Source organism: Cupressus sempervirens, chromosome 5, assembly GCF_028749045.1.
Source record: "Cupressus sempervirens isolate cs-2001-9-10 chromosome 5, ASM2874904v1, whole genome shotgun sequence".
Classification (NCBI taxonomy): domain Eukaryota; kingdom Viridiplantae; phylum Streptophyta; class Pinopsida; order Cupressales; family Cupressaceae; genus Cupressus; species Cupressus sempervirens.
In genome coordinates this window covers 361,172,792-361,194,158 of record NC_143122.1, presented here as the reverse complement: position 1 = coordinate 361,194,158, position 21,367 = coordinate 361,172,792, and the positions used below count along the sequence as shown (strand labels likewise).

The 21,367-nt window shown below is 35.6% G+C and overlaps 1 protein-coding gene across 1 annotated transcript in view; it reads right to left on the bottom strand.

Annotated features, from left to right (window-relative positions):
• The window catches only part of LOC149556229 (uncharacterized), a 294,057-nt gene extending 273,009 nt beyond the window's left edge, over nt 1-21,048 (bottom strand). The window contains exons 1-2 of the mRNA XM_089830364.1: nt 20,650-21,048; nt 19,543-19,665 (exon numbers count right to left, since the gene is read on the bottom strand). Of these exons, the coding sequence (XP_089686490.1) occupies nt 19,543-19,665; nt 20,650-20,685 (159 nt within the window). The 5' untranslated portion in view covers nt 20,686-21,048. The remainder of the gene's footprint in view (nt 1-19,542; nt 19,666-20,649) is intronic.
• Nucleotides 21,049-21,367: the final 319 nt, after the last annotated feature.

Genomic DNA, 21,367 nt, shown 5'->3' with positions numbered 1-21,367 from the left:
TGAGTATTTGGTTTACACAAGATTGATTGTTTGTTAAGGAGGGCATTGCAAGCTCTGACAACAACTAATCTGACAAGTAACGGATTACTAAGGAATAAAAGCATGAGGGGTAACTGCATACTTCAGAAGGAAAAATCATACAATAGGGAAGTTCACAAAGTCAAGAAAGAACAGAAAATGTCATGTCCCCATCCTGAAGTAAGTGGTAGGAGTTACTAAGAATTGGAAAAAAAATTTAAAAAATTTTTAAAAAAGATCGAATATAAGTATAATTAACAATATAAAGTAATTATAACTATAGCTTAAAAAACAACTAAAATTAATAAATAAAAATAGACTGAATAAATAAATAAACAACATACAATATAGACATCAAACATCACTGCATAGTACAGCTATTGATTGACTAAATGTATGCAACGTCTGATTGAGTATTATGTCTAGGTTATTGTCAACATATATTAATACAGATTAATTTCATTATTGTGACCAACGAATATTATAATGAACACTATGACTATTTAAACTATAAATTAATATTGTCAACGTCTATTCACTTATAATTGTTAACATATAATACTCAGCCTGTCCATTACGATGGCGTGGCTGTAAGGAAGAAGTCTAAGGAATATAACAAATCGTTGGAATGAAAGGACACATCCCATGGGTCTTCTCAGGAAGAATAAATAGCCACAGTTCGCAGTTGCTAGGAGAAAAAAGAAAGGGAGGAAGAAGATTATAATTTTATATCTAAGCATCGCTGGACAGATATTGGTCAGAGGTACATGCAAGGTACTGCAGGATAGTTTGATCTAAGAAACTGGGAATTTATTGCAGTTCCGTATCCATTAGTACTGTATGTCTTTCTTATAATATTGTGGTGAAAGTGTAGAAAACATTATTGATGAATACAAGTTAGCCATGTTGAATAAAAGAATGATATGTATGAAACATACATGTATGTATAAATTGTAATAGTGCTGTAAATTATATATTACATAAATATACAGTAATATAGAAATATATGGTGATGTTGATTATGACAGGTGTATTTAATTTTATATACATCTATATAAATCTATATAGATAGATAGATAGATAATCCTAATATATGTAAGAATGTATATAGAAGATCGTGAATTACCAGGACCAAATGAATTGGGCAAGGGATCATATGTATTGCTGGCAGCAGTCAATTAGTTGATGCTGATAATAATATATCGGTATACTATTAATGGTCAGTATATATATATATATATATATATAGTATCAATATCAGATATGATAGTAAGATTAGAAATACAATTATTAGTCATAGAATAGGAAAAAAACATAAGAATGAAGATTTTAAAAATATAAATGTTACTCTTCACAAGGAAGAGATAAGAAGAATAAGATAAGGGTATAATAAAGCATTAATACAGAAAATACTCTTCAGTAAAGATATAAACTTATTTACCATGCTGTAAGCATAATATGATAGTAATAAGATTGTATAGAATCTGAATTAGATATTAAATTATAAAAAGTTATTTATATATGTGATATAAAGGATGAAAGGTGATCATATGGTCAGCTCTATACATATATAATGATAAGCTTGCAATTATAATATAAATTCGTAAATCAGAATTATAAACTCATAATTAGCATATATGTATATTTATATACTCAGTCATATTACTATTTATGGAAGGTGTGTGATGTTACCAAGGAGGGGCTTGTGTAAATTCCAAGCAATGGATCTTTGTCCCAAGATAGGGTGGAGATCAGCAACCCTGAGCGTTTTGCGGGCATCAACCCAAGAAAGGCTTAAGAGCTTGGATCTGTAAACTTTGAGAGAATCCATTGCAAGGTGTCTAGGCAACTTGGATAACATCTACTCCTTCCATCTTTGAGCTGAATTAGTAATAAGGTTGGATATAAGTGTTATAGATAACTTAAATCAAATAAGATGAACAACTAGTTCTATTAGGGAACATTACAATCCAAAATCTAAGAAAGTTCCGACAGAGAACATTACAGAAAATTGTTCGATCTAAACTGCACAAATAAACTATAAAGATAGTTGAAGGTAAAGACTGAATATTAATGAATTTGTCTGCTAAGATAGGAATTATTGCTTTCGGCTACGGCCCATTACTGAGCAATACACACACACACACACACACATGATAATATCAAAATAATAATATTTAAGTGCAATAATAAATAAATATGTAAGCAGTGGCATTCATAGCAAATATGTAAGCTTCATTTGCAGAGATCATTCAGCAAGGCCCATGTGGTGATACTTAATGATCAATATATCATAGATCCACACCATCATTGCAACTCTGTAATCTACAATACATTGATCAATCTCTATATTGAAGGAGCAATGATGACCACATATTGTTCCTAGACCAGAGAGTTCACGGAGCCATCAAATTTGACATTCAGAAACAATTTTATGCATCTCTGACAACATTCAATCAGTTTCTGTGATTCCAATAATGACATTGACATGATACATTTCAGAGTCTCAGCATTCCATTATCATAGACACATTACTGAGTCATGAGACTGCTGATTTGATATCCTCATTCACCAATCACAGTGTGCATATCAAATTCATATAACCATCGTTACATCAGACAGTGTCAGTATCCTCATTCCTCACCATGATTCGATTATCCATATCGGATATCTTGCAATTGGCAACATCATCACAGGATCGAGACTGAAAATCCAGCAGTCAACAAGATACCTAGACTGATGAGAATCATTAACAAAGGATAATCAATGTTACTGACAATGATTAAGAATTAGTTCACAGAAACATTAAGCTACCGTAGCTAAAGGAAGTCCATAAAGCCATAAACCAGCAATTTCACAAGTATAACAATCGATCCATTATGCTTTGAAAATAAGGCTGAATTATTGATTAATCAAATCAACAATTGACTTAGATGTGTCACAGAATATATCAAAGGGTTGTTCAATTTATGTAAGTCATGATTTACCTAATAAACCAATATCATGGACTGATGCTGCTATGACTAGACAAGAAACACGTCTCCTGGAATGCATTCAATTATTCCCTTTGCAATGCATTCAATTATTCCCTTTGGAAGATATATGAAGGCATTCAATCTCTCTCAATCAGCATCAAACACTTCTTATTATTATTCTCATATAAAGGAATAGATAGTCGAGACTTTGATTATCAGATCAGCATAGAAACCAATATTCAAATTTCAAATCAATACCACAAATAGGGTCCCTCTATTATTCCAGATTGATACTTGTTATACCTACAATTATCTTGCACCCATTGCCTGAAGCATTGCAAATACAAGGTCTATATGGTCAATATTGGTTAGACAAAGGCCATCTCTTTCGAAAGCATTTTTCCTATCATCAGCTTGGTCCATCGAATCAAGATAAGAGACTTGTATCAGAATTATAGTTTGAAAATAAAACTACTGCAGACCAGTCTTCGATGATGTCAAACTTTTTCTTTAATTAATTCCTCCTAAGTATAATTCATTAAACTACGGATATTAATACCATACATTTATCATATTCAAAACAAATATTTGTAGCCTATAAAAGATTTCCGTACAAGCTATTGATAGAGAGAAGTCTCTTGCAATTTGGATCATAAAATTAAGAAATTAGTCCAAACACTAAGTGATCAACTCAAGTAGGGGGTGGGGGGGAATCCTGCCATCCTGTGAAAGATTCCATGCAAACGTATCAACGGAAGAAGGGTGGGTCAAATAGATAGCCAATAAACTTAGAACCTTCATGGAGCAAACTAATGAAAGGTTTGAAACATAGTTTAAAAATTCGGTGAAATATCACCAAATGCACGGTATTTCGTGCAGCACAAACTTGAGTAATTTAATTGGGCAAAAAACTGGCAATGGTATATCCATGAAAATTGCGGCAATATTTTTGGAATAAAATGCGGTAAATGTCGAATCTCACAATCAAATAGCATTGAAAAGTCACGAAGGGCGGTACATTTTAGGCTTGTTATTATGTTAAAAAATAATGCAATGAAACTTCCATTCATTTGTCTCCTTCGTGGCGGCCCTCGTTCTGCATTCGTTTGCAACATTGCATTCTCTGCTCGACGACTCTACTTGACAACTCTCATTTCTTTGCTCGAAAGACATTGTCTGAACTATGTAGTTGCTCGATGAAGTTGCCTTGGAGCAGCATTTGTGGCCTTCATCTCAGTATTGACGACATTGCTCCTAGTATCTCTGCATTTGACCTTGCATCTCTGCACTAGAGGCAGCACTAGCATTCGAGCTTTTTGGTAGTTTCCAGAGGAGGTATGTTACAGACTCTAGACTCCAGAGTATTTTATTTTTTGTAATTTTTTTATTTTATTTTAATATATTTTATTATTTTGTTTTAAAAAAATTGGTTTAAAACTTCATTTTTTTTAATTGTAAAATCATTTAATGAAATTAAAAAGGTTAAAATAAATCTGAGCTGAAAAGCTCTGCGTGTGAAAATGTCAAATTCGAATGTGAAATCTATGGGAAATTCAGGCCAAAAATGGAGGCATCGGAACCGAAAGAAGCATCCCATAGACCTCCATAGGAGAGGCGGCTCCATAGCTAACCGTAGCGAAATTCATAATAAATTGTTTGGGAAAGCAGATGCTAGATTTGAGGTTCCAACGGCCAATAGTTTTTCGGCTTTAGAAGAACCTACAGGAGGAAATCTACACCAATTTCGGGTAGGAGGGCTTCAAGGTAAGAAGGACATTGCAGAAGCCTCCTCTGATTCCTCAAGCAGATTTGAAACCCTTGCCCATCTCCCATTCTTTACCAATGAACAGTTAGATGACCAAATTCGAGTTTTTAACCTGACTAGATATGTGCAGTCTAAGCATATTAACCCTTTATCCCATTCAGTGAGCAAATCGCAGGTGGCCACGATCCCAGTTGTTAAGGTTCCTTATAAGCCCATTTCCCCTTCTTCCTATATCCCCCCTCATCGCAGACAAATCAATACCAACCAGTCATCTAACCCTAAGACAACTTCAGGGTCCCCCCCAAAGAAACCCCAAGATAAGCCTATTAGGATTTCCATTGAAGTAGTAGACGACACCTGGTATGATTGTCTTCAGAAAGGGGTTTTTGCTATTTGGAATGGTCCGCTAAAAAATATCCTGCTTTTAAAAGAGTGGCTAAAAGACAACTGTCAGGAACAGGTAAGTATCTTTCACCATTCAGACAATATATTGTTCTTAAAATATAAGGAAGAATTTGTTAAAAAAGAACTCATTTCTGTTTCTGAATGTTTTTTTAAAAGCTACTATGTCAAATGCGTAGAATGGTTCCATAATTTTCACTTAGAAATGGTTGATTGCATGATCCCCTCATGGTTTACCCTGATTTCTCTCCCTCCGGAGTTGTGCGATATAGACATTATTTATTCATTAGGTTCAGCAATTGGTGAAGTCATAGCTATTGATGCATCTTTTTTCTACTGTAATAATGTTAAAATCCTCGTTAATGTCAACATTAAACATCCATCAAAAATCCAAAAGAGAGTTGAAACAGGTAAAGCTTCTTATGACATTAAATTTCAGATGTATAAAGGGAAAATCATTGACATCTTGAGATCTGATGAGTTACACAAAATTAGACCCAAGATCCTTCCCTTTACCTCGGATTTCAGAAGCAAATTCCCTAGGTTGAGCTCTGTAATAAACAGCAAGAACCAGGAACAAGGTAAGAAGATCTCCCATTCGGAGAATCAGAATGACCAGAATACACAGAAAGGGCCGAGGATCTCTTTAAACAGCATCATAACAGGGAAGGCGAAAGATTCCTCACCAACTCCAAAATCAAACTTCATGGCAAAAACTAAAGGGGGGAAGGTTGGTAGATCCCCAAAGAGATCAAAAAAACATAAGAAAAAAGAAACAAATGTAATCAGAAATGATACTATAATTAGTGGATATGAATCTACTAAACCACAGCAACAAAACTACAAGGAGAATACTGCTGAGATCGGAGAAGGGTTTGCTTCTATACACATCAAAGATACTAACAATGATAAAGAGCAAGGAAAGTGCTTAGTTACAGCTTTAGCAGATTTGGAAAATCAGAATGTCAGTACCAGCAGGGAAGATTGGGGTGGCCTAGATCATCTTAACACAGAACCAGATATAATCGTGAGACACTTTGAGCAGGATGTACAGAAAAATATAAAAGGGAGTGATAAGGAAGGCCTAGTAATAACTATACCTAAAACAGGAAACAAAGAAGAAGAAGGCCTCTCTAAAGTGTTATCATGCAGAATAGGAGAAATATACAGAAGCAAAGAGGTCTCTGGAATTGGATCTGTCAAAGACAGAAATAAGCAAGTAAATCTAGACATATTAGAAAAAGAAAACACTCTTCTATTCACTGCAGCAGAGATGGGAAGGAACAACACCTCCATTACAGCAGAAAATCAGGACCAAGAGTGGTTGCATTCACAGAGAGAGGTTGAACCAAAGCCAATGAATCCCAGCAGTAAAGGAACCAAAGGAATATCCAAATTTTGGCAGACCCCGACTGAGTACCCTTCTTCTCCCTTCATTCCAGAGAAGGATCAGCCAAATATATGGGATAAAGAGAGGGCGAGAATAGAATCAAATAGATCAGAGAATTATGGAAATTCAATTAATGTATATCCTCATATGGAAGAAGCCTCCACTCCGTATCAAGCAGGTCACCCAGAGGATAATGGAGCAAGTCTTTTAGAGGAGAGGGAAAATCTTATGATGTTCACCCCATGCAGAATAAGCAATGAAAAAGAATCATAAAAAGACACAAACTCCTCTCTTTCAATTCTGCCCCTAGCTTCAGACAACATGGTGAATCCACCCGGAATACATAGTAAATTTTGGCAGACTCCCGTTGCTAGCAACAGCTCACCTTTTACTCCTAACAGCACGGACCAGCAAACACACAAGGGAGAGACTGAAGCAGAAGATCTACCAATATTGGAGTTCCAAGAATTTCTAAATGAGGAAGGTCTTTCGGATTCTTCATATGATAAAGTAGATATGGCAAAGGATGACGTTGTGATGATCGATCAGCTTACTGAGGAGTTGGTCCAAGTCTTCACCAAACAATCTTGATAAGTCATTAGTAACACAGAAGGAGGAACTCGTTCGGAGGGTACTTAAATTGGGTGGTGAGAACTATTCTGGTGAAAATCTCAAAAGAGATATATTGAATATTCAAATGGAAGAACTGGCTTCAGCATTTTCCAAACAATCCGAAATAGATAACCAGTTTATTGAAGAAAGTAACTCAGAGCATCAGGAACAATTGCTAGCAAGAAAGATTGACATAGTTCAGACAGCAGAGATTAACATTGGAAAGCTTGGGATCCACATGACACAAATTGGGCTAAGTCTCCTTGTTGTGGTAAGATAAAAGGCAAAAGAGGGAGAAAGTCACTAAAGGAACTTAGAGAATCAGCGAGTCTCAACAAGGATCAGCAAAAGATACATCAACTGTTTCACAATGGGAAGGGGAAGTGCCTTCTCGCTCAGGTATGAAACTCACCACATGGAATGCTAGGGGTCTTAATGCCCCCTAGCAAAAAGAGGTTACTTAAACATAACCTCAAATCCTTTAATTCTGATATTATTCTTATTCAGGAATCTAAATTAAATTCAATAGAAATAGATAAATTTAGCAAAATGCTTGGAGTATGGTGTTCTGTGTTTCAAGAATCTCTAGGGGCCTCTGGGGGTTTGGGCATCCTCTAGGACCCTAGGAAGGTCAATATTAATATTCGTAACTGTAATAAAAACTGGATTAGTGGCAAGGTACAAAATTTAAAATCAAATTTAAATTTTACAATTATTAATGTGTATGGTCCCGTTAACAATACGAATAAACTAATAGTTTGGAATGAGATTGGTCAACTCTTGGAAAGTCTAGATAACGAACTCTGTATATTAGGGGGTGACTTTAATACGATCTTAGATATTAAGGAGAAGATAGGAGGTTCACAAGTGCTATCACAAGCATCCAGAGACTTTAAAGAATGGTGCGCGCTGCACAATTTAATTGACGTTCCTACCAGTAATGGACCTATACATGGAACAATAGGAGAAAGGACTTTGCCTATATCGCAGAAAAGCTTGATAGATTTCTAATAAAAGGTGAATTGGACATCAACAACTTAAATTTTCAGTCTTCAATTGTTCCCATTGCTGGATCTAACCACTTCCCGGTCAGATTTGAATTTATTGAGCCTCACAAGCCAGCTAGAAACCCTTTCAAATGTGAGAAGATGTGGTTTCTAGATCCAAACTTCCTTACGAACGTCAAATTATGGTGGGACCAAGACAACTGCGTAGGATCTAAAATGTTTGTCTTTATCCAAAAATTAAAGATGCTAAAGGAGCGCATCCTTAAATGGAATAGAGAACAATTTAATAACATATTCAAAGAAATGCTGGATATAGAAAATCAACTTAAAAATTTAAATTTAGAGGTTATCAGTAAGGGCATGGACAACAGTAGCTATCTCCTTGAAAAAGAATTGCTAGCAAAGCAAGAGTCTATCCTATCCAAAGAGGAAACCTTTTGGAGACAGAAATCAAGAGAAAGATGTTTGTCTGAGGGTGATCGCAAAACAAAAAAATTTCACAATTCTACCTTATATAACAGAGCTAAGAGCAGAATCACACACATTAAAGACCGGTTAGGTAACTTATCTGAAAATCCTGGAGAAATAGCAAACACCTTTGTTTATTACTTTCAAGATTTACTGAATAACCAGCAATGCTCAAATTATACTGCACAATCTAGTCTTTTAAAAGTTATTCCTAAAATTGTTACCCAAAATGACAACAAAAACCTTAATAGACCCATCACTTTAAAAGAAGTCAAAAGAGTGGTTTTTGACATGAACCCGGATAAATCGCCGGGCCCAAACAGATTCCAGGCCTTCTTCCAAAAGTCTTGGGATATTATAGGTCAGGATCTTTGGAAAGCCATCAAAGCTTCCAGGAATGGTGGCTCCATCCTTGTTGAAATCAATCATTCCTTCATCACTTTGATTCCAAAGAAATGTGATCCTAAATCTCCAGGTGATTACAGACCAATAGCCTTGTGCAATACAGTCTATAAAATCTTCTCCAAAGTTCTAGCTAACAGGCTAAAAGAGATTCTCCCCAAGATTATCTCCGAGGAACAAACTGGTTTCATGCCAGGTAGATCCATCCTTGATGGCATCATCACCATTCAAGAGACGATTCACTCTACAGGCCTTAATAAGGAAGCACGTATGCTCATGAAACTGGATATCCAAAAAGCCTATGATATGGTGGATTGGAGATTCCTGTGCAAGATGTTAGAAACATTTGGATTCTCTCATCAATGGATTAACTTAATTTTCAAACTCATCTCGACACCTAAAATCTCAGTCCTTGTCAATGGTACACCTGAAGGATATTTTGATGTTTCGAGAGGCATCCGGCAAGGGGATCCTCTTTCTCCCTCTCTTTTCATCATGATGGTAGAAGCATTTGGGAGAGCTGTGACGGATGCTTATAATAAGCAGAGAATATCGGGTATTACTGTCACGAAAAACCTGCCTAATATTACACATCAGCAATTCACTGATGACACCATTCTCCCAGTTAAGAGTAAGATCTCTGAAGCTTGCTCCCTTAAAGGTATCTTGGATTTATATATGGAAGCCTAAGGACAAAAGGTCAATGCTCTCAAATCTGAAATTTTCTTCTTAAATACCTCGCCGGATATGGAATCACAAATTTGTAGGATTATGGGCTTCAAGAAAGGAAGCTTCCCATGTAAATATCTGGGTATAGCTTTAGAGAAAGGTTCAAAATCAAGAAAGGTTTGGGATAATACTCTCGAAAAATTGGATTCAAAATTATGCTCCTGGAAGGATAGATGGCTCACCAAGGCTGGAAAATGCACTAAGATCCATGCAGTGCTTTTAGCCATCCCGACTTACCCTCTATCATGCCCCCCTCTTTCTAAACAAAATCTTAAAAAACTTGATTCTAAAATGAGGAAATTTCTCTAGAACGATCGGGACAATGACAATAAATTAGCTCTTATCAAGTGGGAAAATATTTGTAAACCCAAGACCCTTGGGGGTCTACAGTGGCAAAACGAAGCCTTAGGGGCAAAACTCATTTGGAGGTTATACCACGAATACAACCATAAATGGGCTAAGATCCTCTATAATAAATACCTTATTGCAAAGGACCCGCTTTCAATTTTTAGAATTAGCTCTCCTCCTAAAGGGTCCGAATGTTGGAATTTTATGATGAAGTGTCGCCATTTGATCAATAAATGCCTAACTTGGGATGTTGGATCTGGGGAAGAGGCATTATTCTGGGAAGATTCCTGGGAAGGTAAACCTCCACTCTCCTCCTACAAGGTTCCCCTGACACTTAAAAATAGGTTAATTGAGCTCTGGGGCAACAAAGTTAGGAACTATTGTAGTTTGGTGGACTCCGAAGGTTCTCCAACTTGGAATTGGAAATCTCTCAGAGGTTTAGATATTGATGAAGAATCAATCAACCAATTTGAGAAGTTGGTGGAAGGTAGGAAACCTATACAGTGTAACAAAAGAGACACTTATTTGGGCAGCTTCCAATAATGGGAAATACAATGTCAAAGATGGATACGAGGCCATCCTAGAAGCCAATAAACCGGTATCCGTGGACATCCCACTTAAGCTTTGTTGGGATCCCTCATGCCTTCCGAAATTCGGACTCTTTCTTTGGCTTGCTATTCAAAATAGGATCCTCACTATGGACAGATTAAACATTGTTGGTATTCAAGGCCCTTCTAGATGTGCTCTCTGTCACCAAAGTTCAAAGAATGTGGATCATCTTCTTTATCTTTGCCCCTATTCTCAAAGATGTTGGGAATGGCTTAGACAGATGCTGGGGTGGTCATCCCCCTTTCCTAAATCATTTACTGATTTGCTCCTGGGATGACCATCTTTTAATGGCATTGGTGTCTATAGTAAACTTTGGAATACCTCGCCTTCTATCATGATTTGGGAAATGTGGAAGGAAAGGAATCGCCACATCTTTCATAATCTGGATCTCAATCCTGAGAATCTTATATCCAAAATAGAAGCTTGCATAGTAGAAACTATTAATTCATACTTAAGGAAGGTGAACCTAGAAGAAGGCTCATTCTCCAACTGGGATGGCCTCATGAAGAAAACCTGGCCTAATCTGATTAATCCCCCTCTGTACTACTCTAAGGTCAATAAAGAGGCCAAGAAGAATTGTAAATGGGAGCCACCTCCCCTTGGATGGGTTAAACTAAATTTTGATGGGGCAGCTCAGGGAAACTCGGGTACAGTCGATATTGGATGCATCATTCATAATGAGGATGGTCTTTGGATTGCCAAAAAAGCGTGGTCGATTCTGCCCACATCCAATAATGTAGTTGAACTTGAGGCCCTCCATCAAGGAATCAAGTTATGTCTTAAGCTTAATTTATCTAAAGTTTTTATCGAAGGCGATTCTCAGATTATTGTGAATGCTATAAGGAAACGGTCCACTCCCAATTGGGCACTCAATTCTCAACTAGAAGTGGCTCTGTCCCTTAGAGACAAGCTTAATGACTATAGGATCGGTCATATCTATAGGGAAGGTAATCAACTCGCAGATCATCTAGCTAACTTAGGAGCAAATGGAGTTAACTCCATGCTTATAAAAGACGGTTACTCTCGAGCTCCTTAATTTCCTAGATTCCTCTATTTATACCCTTACATAAGGTAGTCATAACTTTTAGCCTGTTTAATACTAATATGACCCATTTTAACTATAATTAATATCTACCTTAGTCTAAGTTCCGGCAGATTAAGTATAAATTTATCTAATTTAGTTTATTCATTCCTTTATCTATTTTATTTATATATATGGTTCCCTTTGGCTTAGCATTAACAATTATTAGTTGAGATGGATGGTTGCGGTACCGTTCACATCATCTCGGCGCCAGCTTCATATGTGTGATCGTCAGGAGAATCATGTAATTATCTTCCCCATCATGGTTGATCACGAGCTTTGGCTCAGCATTTATTTATCATTGTTTATCTACATCTACGCATTCGCCCCTGTAGTTTATCTGTTGTCTTCCAAAAGTTTCCCTACGCATCCCCCGAGTGTTATTAGATGGATTCTGCTCTTCTCTGTCATTGTTGAGCATGGAATCCAATATAGCTCTCTTTCATGTTACAGAGAAGCGCACTATGGCCTTTTGTGGAGTAGTGAAACCGGAAAGATGGAATCGAATTTTACACCCAGTGGATGACATGACGCGGTTTGCAATCAACAAAGCCCTAGGTGAAGGGGTTTTTGATTATCAATACACTTGGAGAACAAATAGTGATATCATTGGGTCGTTCATTGGCTGTCTGGTAAGAGCCAAAGTTCAAGCGGATAACATAGTTAGGCTTTGTCAAGACCTGTTCGTCCCTTCTTGGAGAAAGGGGCTTGAACAAGCGATATATAGTATAGACAACAAATTTTGGATTCCTTTCCCTAAGAAATATATGAATCTTCCACTTGGTCATCCGGATCTAGACACAGCTCTCCGCCACCAATCTCTGGTCGTTCGAGAGAACTTGACATTTTATCCTGAGTGGACAAAGATGGAGGCCAGCCTGAATTTTCTTCTTCGCTGGAGGGGCATCATTCCTGAAGATAATGTGGAATGGCTAATTAATTATCTCCATCTCTTTAATGCCTACATTCAGCCCGGGGTGACATTCGAGAATCTGAATGATTTGGACTTCAGCACTCCAAATGCAGAAAGAACAAGCAAAAGGAAATTTGAGTTTGAGCTCCCGCCAAATCACCAGGTGGAACAGTTCAATGACATCGCGGACATGATCATGGTCCTATGGAAGGAAGGCAGAGGTCCGGTTGAAATATGATTATCCCTTAGGACCAGAATCATATTAATAGGGTTTTTTATACAGAGTAAGCAATTTTGTTAGTGCGCTTACGGCTTTCTAGTTTAGTACCTTAGTATGTTACATATGTATAGTCGTTATAGCACAGCTTCTCTCTCTTAGTTTTTTCCTCGTTGTGTATGAGAACTTCTCGGTTTTTATATATAATATATGGCTACTACTAAGGATAATCTCAATCCTTGGCTGTGGAGATGCTGCTTTATTTTGAGGATTCGGTTTATGCATACTCTAAATGTGGGTAGTTTGAAAAATTCTGCTTGGGCAATGATCAGGTTGGCTTACATCTCTTAAAATAGGTCTCTTTCTGAATATGGGTTGCTTATTTATTTGTTGCTTTGAAAATGTGTTGTTAAGACTTTGGCGTATGCCCTTTGTTCGCAATCTCCCTCTTTGTTTAAATCCGTTAGCTTTCAAGTTACAGATCTGTTAATTTAACTGGTTTCTGTATATATATCGTTTAGGTCAATCTTTTATGATTTAATACATGGACTCTAATTGGGGATGAAAGTCTTCATTTCTTGCCAATATTTTATGTATTTTTTAGCTCTTTAGTTTTAATTCATTCTCTTATGTTCTATTATGGTGATAGCTGCTAGAGTATCCTCTGGTTGTCGATTGTGTTTCAATAGGTATTTCCTCGGTATATACGGATAGTATGGATCCCTTTAATGGATTAATTTTTTCTTAAAGGAGAGGGCTGTCCAATTGAATTCCTCCTGTCGATAAGAGTTCTCTGTTTATATTGTGGATACTCGGTCTGGTCCCCTGGTCTTCTCTCATATTCTTGAATGCTACTAGATTCTGGGATAGGAGTAATATCATTTCAGAATCTTTTGTATTTGGCTGTTTGCCACTTTAGCATGTGTTCCATTCGATCCTGGCATGACTTCACACGGTGTGGCTGTGTTTTTCTTGGAAGCCGAGGTATGGATTGGATTTTTGGTCGTTCCTCTATTTTTGAGCCTCTCAGCTATCCGTCTTCAACCCTTCCCGTGATTCTCTCTTTCATGTATTATAGGTTTTATCTCCTTTGTTATTCTATGTCCTCTGTTGTGTTTTTTCTTTATCCCCTTTGGTAATTATTAAATTGCTTGCCTTAGTGCATAGGATCTCTTCTTGCTCTGTTTCGAGCAATGTGTAATATCATTAATGTTTATCTAGATTGAAACTCATTTAGCTAATTTTAGCATGCAGGGACATCTTTTTTAATTATGGTAAAGTAGGGAGCATCTTATCACATTTTGGTTCTCATTTAGTCTCTCATTGTGGCCTCTAGTCTAATTTAGCATATTATTTTGTATTTGTCTTTTCATGGGAGGTTGCTTCCTTTCCCCTCAGATGGTATATCATATGCTTGTGTCCCTAATTCTAACCTCTTAACATGTTTAGCTGGTTGGCAGCCACATTCAACCTTCAGATTCTATTCGTCAAAGAATCTATGGACTAAATTCTATTGAAGGCTGCAATGGATAGTCAAATGCAGATGCTATCATCAGGGGTATAACCCCTTATTGATTGTAATTTTGTATACATAATATATACATAGATTTAGTTCACTGGGGTATGCCCCTTTTATTCTGTAATAATGTAGGACATCTGTCCCGGGCAAGACTGGAAGTTTTCTTCTCCGTTCTTTCCTACCAGTGCCCGTTTGAACGGAGCAAGCTGTTGTAAGCCTTTGTAAATTTTCATTTCAATTAATAATAAAATTATCATGGCCTTGGTCGTTTATCAATCAGAAAAAAAAAAAATCATTTAATGAAGATTCAAAATGCATTATGTTTTGGTCTTTAATTAAATATTAAAATTTTAAAATATACAAATAGATTGTTTTAATTTTTAAATTTCTTATAATATTACATAATATATTATTATTTGTAATATATATATTATATATAGGCAAGAGCCTACAACAGAACGGTAAATTGTGACCCTCTTATCGAGGAGGCCTTGGGTCTGAATCTACTCGATATTAACACATAACAAAAAAATTAATTAATTAACAATAATAATAAATAAATAATAAAGAATCTAGGCTTCATTCAATTACCTATCAAATATATATATATATATATATATATATATATATATATATATAAGTTAACAATTATTGTTTCGATTTTATTGTAATTACTAGATTACTAATATTGTTTTATAATTTCTTTTCTTTTTTTAGCTGTTAGTAGTAAATACTATATTTTACTATTTTTAACAGATTTATAATTAATTTATTTTAATATATTTATAATTTTAAAATATATATTTATAGTTTTTAATAGATTTGTAAGATATATTAAAAGATTTATTACAGTATTTTAGTAAATTTATTAAATATTAAATTTGATTTATTGTAAATTTGGACGCTTTCTAATTATAATTCGTTGTTTATTTGTTAGGTTCTCAAAGTCTATCTATTTCTTCACAACATGGCTGGTGGCAAAGAGGACTCTTTATGGAAATATGGGATCCCAGGAGCAAACAAAGTAAAGTCCAACGTATCTTTTGCCACAAGCATATGACTTCAAGTGTAAGTCGATTGAAATACCATCTTGCAAAAATTGCAAACAATGATATTTCACCATGTGATAAATGTCCAGAAGAGGCTTCATGAGAGGCTTTGACAAGCCTTCAAAAATTTGCACAAAATAAGGCAGCAAAAAAGAGGACATTAGAGGCCATGGCAGCCTCAATGCGGACTTTTAGCTACAAGATCACAAACAAGTAGAGAGGCTTCTTCTTCTATTGGGCCTCAAATACGATGATCCTTTATTGATAGATGAGCAACTAGGTGAGTTTGAGATGGAGGAAGATGACTGGGATGCAGATGTGGCAGCACGTGAGGAGGAAGATGAGCTTGGCTATCCATCAAAGGCTTCTGTTGAGCTTGAGGCACCTGTTGAGGATGTTGCTAGGGAAACTACTTCAACACTACCCACCCAACAGCAACGACCTCTTTTGAATGCTACTTTTAGTTTTCAATGATATTGAAATTGAAACTTATGTGTATTCAGAAGTTGTAATTTCATGGAGTTTGACTTCTATATGTATTGAACTTATTTATATTCAGATGTACTTTTTTTTGGTATATGATTCTATCACTATGTTAATCTACTAAGTTTTGGTGCTATGAATTACTGTTTTACTTAAAACTTTGATTGATATATGGTGGATATCTCAAATCATTATATGTACTACAAATTTGGCGTGTATGTATATCCTTTATTGATCCTCAGATACAATGATCCTGTATTGATAGATGAGCAACTAGGTGAGTTTGAGATGGAGGAAGATGACTGGGATGCAGATGTGGCAACACATGAGGAGGAAGATGAGCTTGGCTATCAATCAAAGGCTTATATTGAGCTTGAGGCACCTATTGAGGATGTTGTTAAGGAAACTACTTCAACACTACCCACCCAACAACAACGATCTCTTTTGAATGCTACTTTTAGTTTTCATTGATATTGAAATTGAACGTAATGTGCATTCAGAAGTTGTAGTTTCATGGAGTTTGACTTCTATATGTATTGAACTTATTTATATTCAGATGTTGTAATTGGTTTTTGGTATATGATTCTATCACTGTGTTAATCTACTAAGTTTTAGTTGCTATGAATTACTGTTTTACTTAAAACTTTGATTGATATATGGTGGATATCTCAAATCATTATATGTACTACAAATTTGGCATGTATGTATGAGTTTTTAAGAATATTTTAAGAAATTGTATATTTTCAAATGTCCGATAAAAGTGTCGATTTATTGCTGAATTTTTTGCCAAATTTTCGCTGATTCCGATATTTTCAAAATTTGGATCAGACGAGATATTGCTGAAACCGAATTTTTTAAACTATGGTTTGAAATAACTAATCAATTAATCCTCCAAGCTATTCAAAGCATGTACAATAATTACATGTTAGAAACATAAAACATAGTTGCTACACGATGAGAGTTAGAGAAGAGATAGGAGGAGAAGGATCTAGGTCACTTATTCTTCAATTAGAGACCCATTATGAGTTCAGGGAGAGACACTCATTCAAATCATTCTAAGAGGGAACATTCAACCCAAAGCTCCACCTTGAGGCCAACCATTCTTCCATTCCTGCCTAGAGAAGAACACATCATGGAAAAAGAGGAGCTAGTCAAAAACAATGTAGAGGACCTTGCACAAATGTATGTAAGCTTAGAACCAGCAAAACCATATACCCCTTTAAAGAGTATAATGAAGTCAAAATCCAATCCAAGCCAAGTAGGATGAAGAATCATTCTGACAAGTATCTCAAGTCAAAAATAAATAAGATGAATCTACAATATTTTGATAATTCCAGTAAAAGCATTGCACAATCACAGGTCCTTGACACCTATCTATCCCTCAGCCCTATGACCAAAGAAAATGCTATCAAGTTTGTCATCCTCCACCTATCCAAAATAGCCCATGATTGGTGGCATCATGGCATCATCACTCAAGTCCATCAAAATATAACCACCTAGGGGATTTTACTCAAAAACTCATTTGTAAATTTGACCAAAAACATCTTGAATGGTACTTCCAAGAACTAACCCAACTAAGGCAATATGGAACCATTGAGGACTTTGCCAACGAATTCCAAATATTAGCACTCATGATTCCTGATCTCTCCCAAAGATGGCTCACTTATCTATTTATTGAAAGACGTAAAGAACCAATAAAAGCTATAGTGAATCCCTTAGAACCACATACCACGGAAGAAGCGATACAAAAGGCGAAGAAGGTCAAATCAAATTCTTCAAGGGAAAACCCCAAGAATCTCCCATCTATGACACAACACAGGTATGAAGAAACAAGGAGGGACAATAATGGAAAAGAAAGAGGTTGCATATGCAACAAACAATGGAGTGCAGAACATCAAAATACCTTGAATCTGTCGCTAAGAAATGGCAATGAAGACTAGGATACAATTAGTCTTCTGTTGTTGGACCTAACAAATCTTCTTTTAAGTGGTTGTTTCTGAATCAAAAGCTGGTTGTGGGTTATAATCTGTCTTCTTCAGATTTTATAGCCCTTGCTCTCTGTGCAATGTGGCTTAAAGTTGTCTACATGTTTCTTTTTAGCTATAGAATTCGCTAAAGCTATTTTTTTTAAAATGATGGGTGATTTGTACTGTACTTCTTGGTTTGATATTTTTTTTGGTTTTATTAGTCTACAAAGATATTGAAATAGTTTAGTAGGTTCCAATGCTTATTGTGTCTACCTGGATTTTGTGGTTTTAAAAGAGGAAAACAACATTTAGATCTTACAATGTAACTGAATGTGACTTACAAACTGATATCATCAGGCCATTCTATTTATTACCTTATTACCACTTTGTGTGTCACTTCCAAAGGAGCTTCAAAATTTTCTCTTACAGAACCATTGTTCCGTATTAGGATGTTCAGGATCAAATAGGCTGCCCTAATGTTGTTCCTGATATGAATTACTCAACTTGTGGAGGTGTCCTAACTGTTTCTAATCATCTGACTGTTAAAGATAAATTGGAAACTTCTCTCGATTCTGGTGATGTTCTAAATTGCAATGTTGTTGCTACCATTGGTCAGTTTTCTAAGATTGAGACTGCTCTGAAGAAAAGAGAGCACTGCAGTATTGTGAAATTCATTGATCATATGGCTTAAAACACTCTGAGTGTCATCCTCCTGTTGATTTCTCCCAGCTGGAAAAAGAGTTAGACAATCCTTCAAAAGGAATCCTCAAATTTGTTTTAAATAAATCTACTAAAAAACAAACTTTCCCTCTGTTTGATCACTTACTAGTACGTTAATTAATCTGTGCTTTGATAGAGGCTGCCAGGTTGCAATCTTGGTACGTTTCCTTCTGGGTTCAGACAGTGTCTAAGTAAAGTAAGTAATATTTTGGTATTGCCTTGTTCCATACTATCTCTAACTTTTATTTACATTCTGCAATATAAAGATGAAATAAGTGAAGCTTCAAATATATGGAATTAAAATGCAGTCACAATCTAAGGGTCCGTTTGGTTCCTGGAAGATGACAGGAATTGGCTTTTTCAAAATCCGGATTTGAAAATTTGTGCGTTTGTGTCAAAATTTGCAAAATGGAATTAGCATACAGGACTTCCAATTTTGCCTCAAAACCAGGTTTTCCAACTTCCTAAAAAAAGCTGGAATTGAAAATCAAAACCTGGTTTTGTTTTTAAGGAGTGTAAAAACAATAGATTGGACTACTTTTTGAAATTTTCCTTCAACTCCAAGCTTACACATAAAAATGTGTCTTCACACGCATCTTCCGAGTAAAACAAACAGTTTCAGTAAAATCTCAAAAATCAGAATGAAGATATACAAAACCTTGATTTGGCTAAACCAAGGTTTGTAGAAATCTGGGTTTTTTAAATTCCACGAACCAAACGGACCCTAAAGGTTCGTTGTTTGCTTTGACCAAGCATTCAAAAATTGCATAAACGTCAACACACACATCAGGTCAATCTGCATCTTCTAACTGAAAATTCTATGTAAACAAAATGTATTTAGTGACTAATTTAAGGCAAAATAACATACAGGTTCCAATGACCGTGAAAATATAACTTGAGCACTTCCAACCATACTTGAAGAAGAGATCAACCGTGCTTTTTTGGATCTTTCTTTGTCTTCTCCTTCCTCTTGAGCTAATTGTACTTTCATCTGCAAACAGGGAGAATATCAAATGAGCTAAAGGGATACATTACATTTCCAATTAAAGCAGTTTGCTAAAGTAAATGCGCATGCATAAAAAACATAAAAACTTATTGATCAGTCCTGCAGATAAACAGGGCTATATCTTACAAATCTTTAACTTCAAGTAAAGAAAATCAAAATTTTTTAGAAATTAAATTACATGAACGCCTCACAAAATAATTTGGCATTCAAAATGCCCATTTTAAAGATGAAATCCTAGGTAGCTGTTTTAGGGATGAACAGGAGTACAAGTTTGGGGTTCAGGATCACCAGTATGACAGATTTTTTCTCAGGTTTTATATGGCTGGATACAGAATTATTATAATATTCAATTAAAATACAGAGTTATGATATATTTATTAATACAAAAACTTAAATGAACGTGAACATGCTAAAATGTTATGTTGTTTTTTTTTTTTTTTTTTTTCACCCTCGGTAAACGGCCTAATTGATTTTATTAATAGATAAAGATACAAATAATTCCCCTGTTTTGGCGGGCACAAGTAGGGAAAAAGCACAAGTAGGAAAGAAGGGGGAAAGAAAACCTCCTGTCTTGCTCGGGACCTCAGTCCTATATTATAAAGGGGGCATACCCCAGTGATTACATCAAAATAATATTCAAAGCAATACAAACATGCTAAAATGCTAAATACCACAAAAAATACTAAAATATGAAAATTAAAATCTAACCTGAAGTATATATATATATATATAGTTTTACACTGCTTCAACCTAAAGCATCAATCATTGAGACTTTTCTTACAGCATAGTTCTAAATGTCGATGGTTATTAATTTTTTGGCACGGTGAACCAGCCAACTTCAATGCACACTAATCTCTCTGTTTTGAAACCCCATGGATCAAAAAGCAATAAATATGAGAAGAGGAAATACAAGTAAAAATCAAGCCTGTTTAGCAAGACCGTCAGAAACAAGGGAGCATTTGCACTCACCTTTCGCTTTGTTGCCTTCCCTTCTTCCGTGTCCATCTAAATGCTTGTATATCTATATTTATCGTGGTTTATATGTTTTTGAGGTGGTAGGACTACAAAAAAACTTCTGAAATCGTATATATAGGTTGATGCCTCCACTCTGTACACGCTGCATAGACTTCACCCTTCGTCGTTTCTAATTTACCGCGTGGTCTATGCTCTGTGAATTGAGAGTGAACCGACACAGCAGTTGGTTTATCTTACGTTTCAAATTGACTTTCTTTTCTTTCAAGGTGCCTCCGTCTCTCTCAGTTACTGGTTCGCATCATTGCCTCTATTTTGCCTCATGTTGTCTCCGGTTTCCAACGGCATTTTTGCCTATTGTAGCTCGAGGCATCTATAACATTGCTAAAACCTTTTAATTCATTATTAGATCCTGCCTTAATAAGGCCTAATGTTCCCGTTTGCCCCCACTCAATTAATTTTCAGGATTAGATTTGCTGGACGGTTGAAAAAGATTTTGGTATATGAATCTGCTTTAAAAAATTAGTTCCTAAAAACAAGGAAGTTGGTGATCAATCAAATTCTTTAAAAAAATTTAATTTATGATAACATTATTTTATTATAATTATAATTAAATTTATATTATATGTTAAACTTTTTTACAATCAATATTTGGAAAAAATTGTCTTCCAATTTATATTGTAAATAAAAATAATACATTATTTGAAATGTTTTG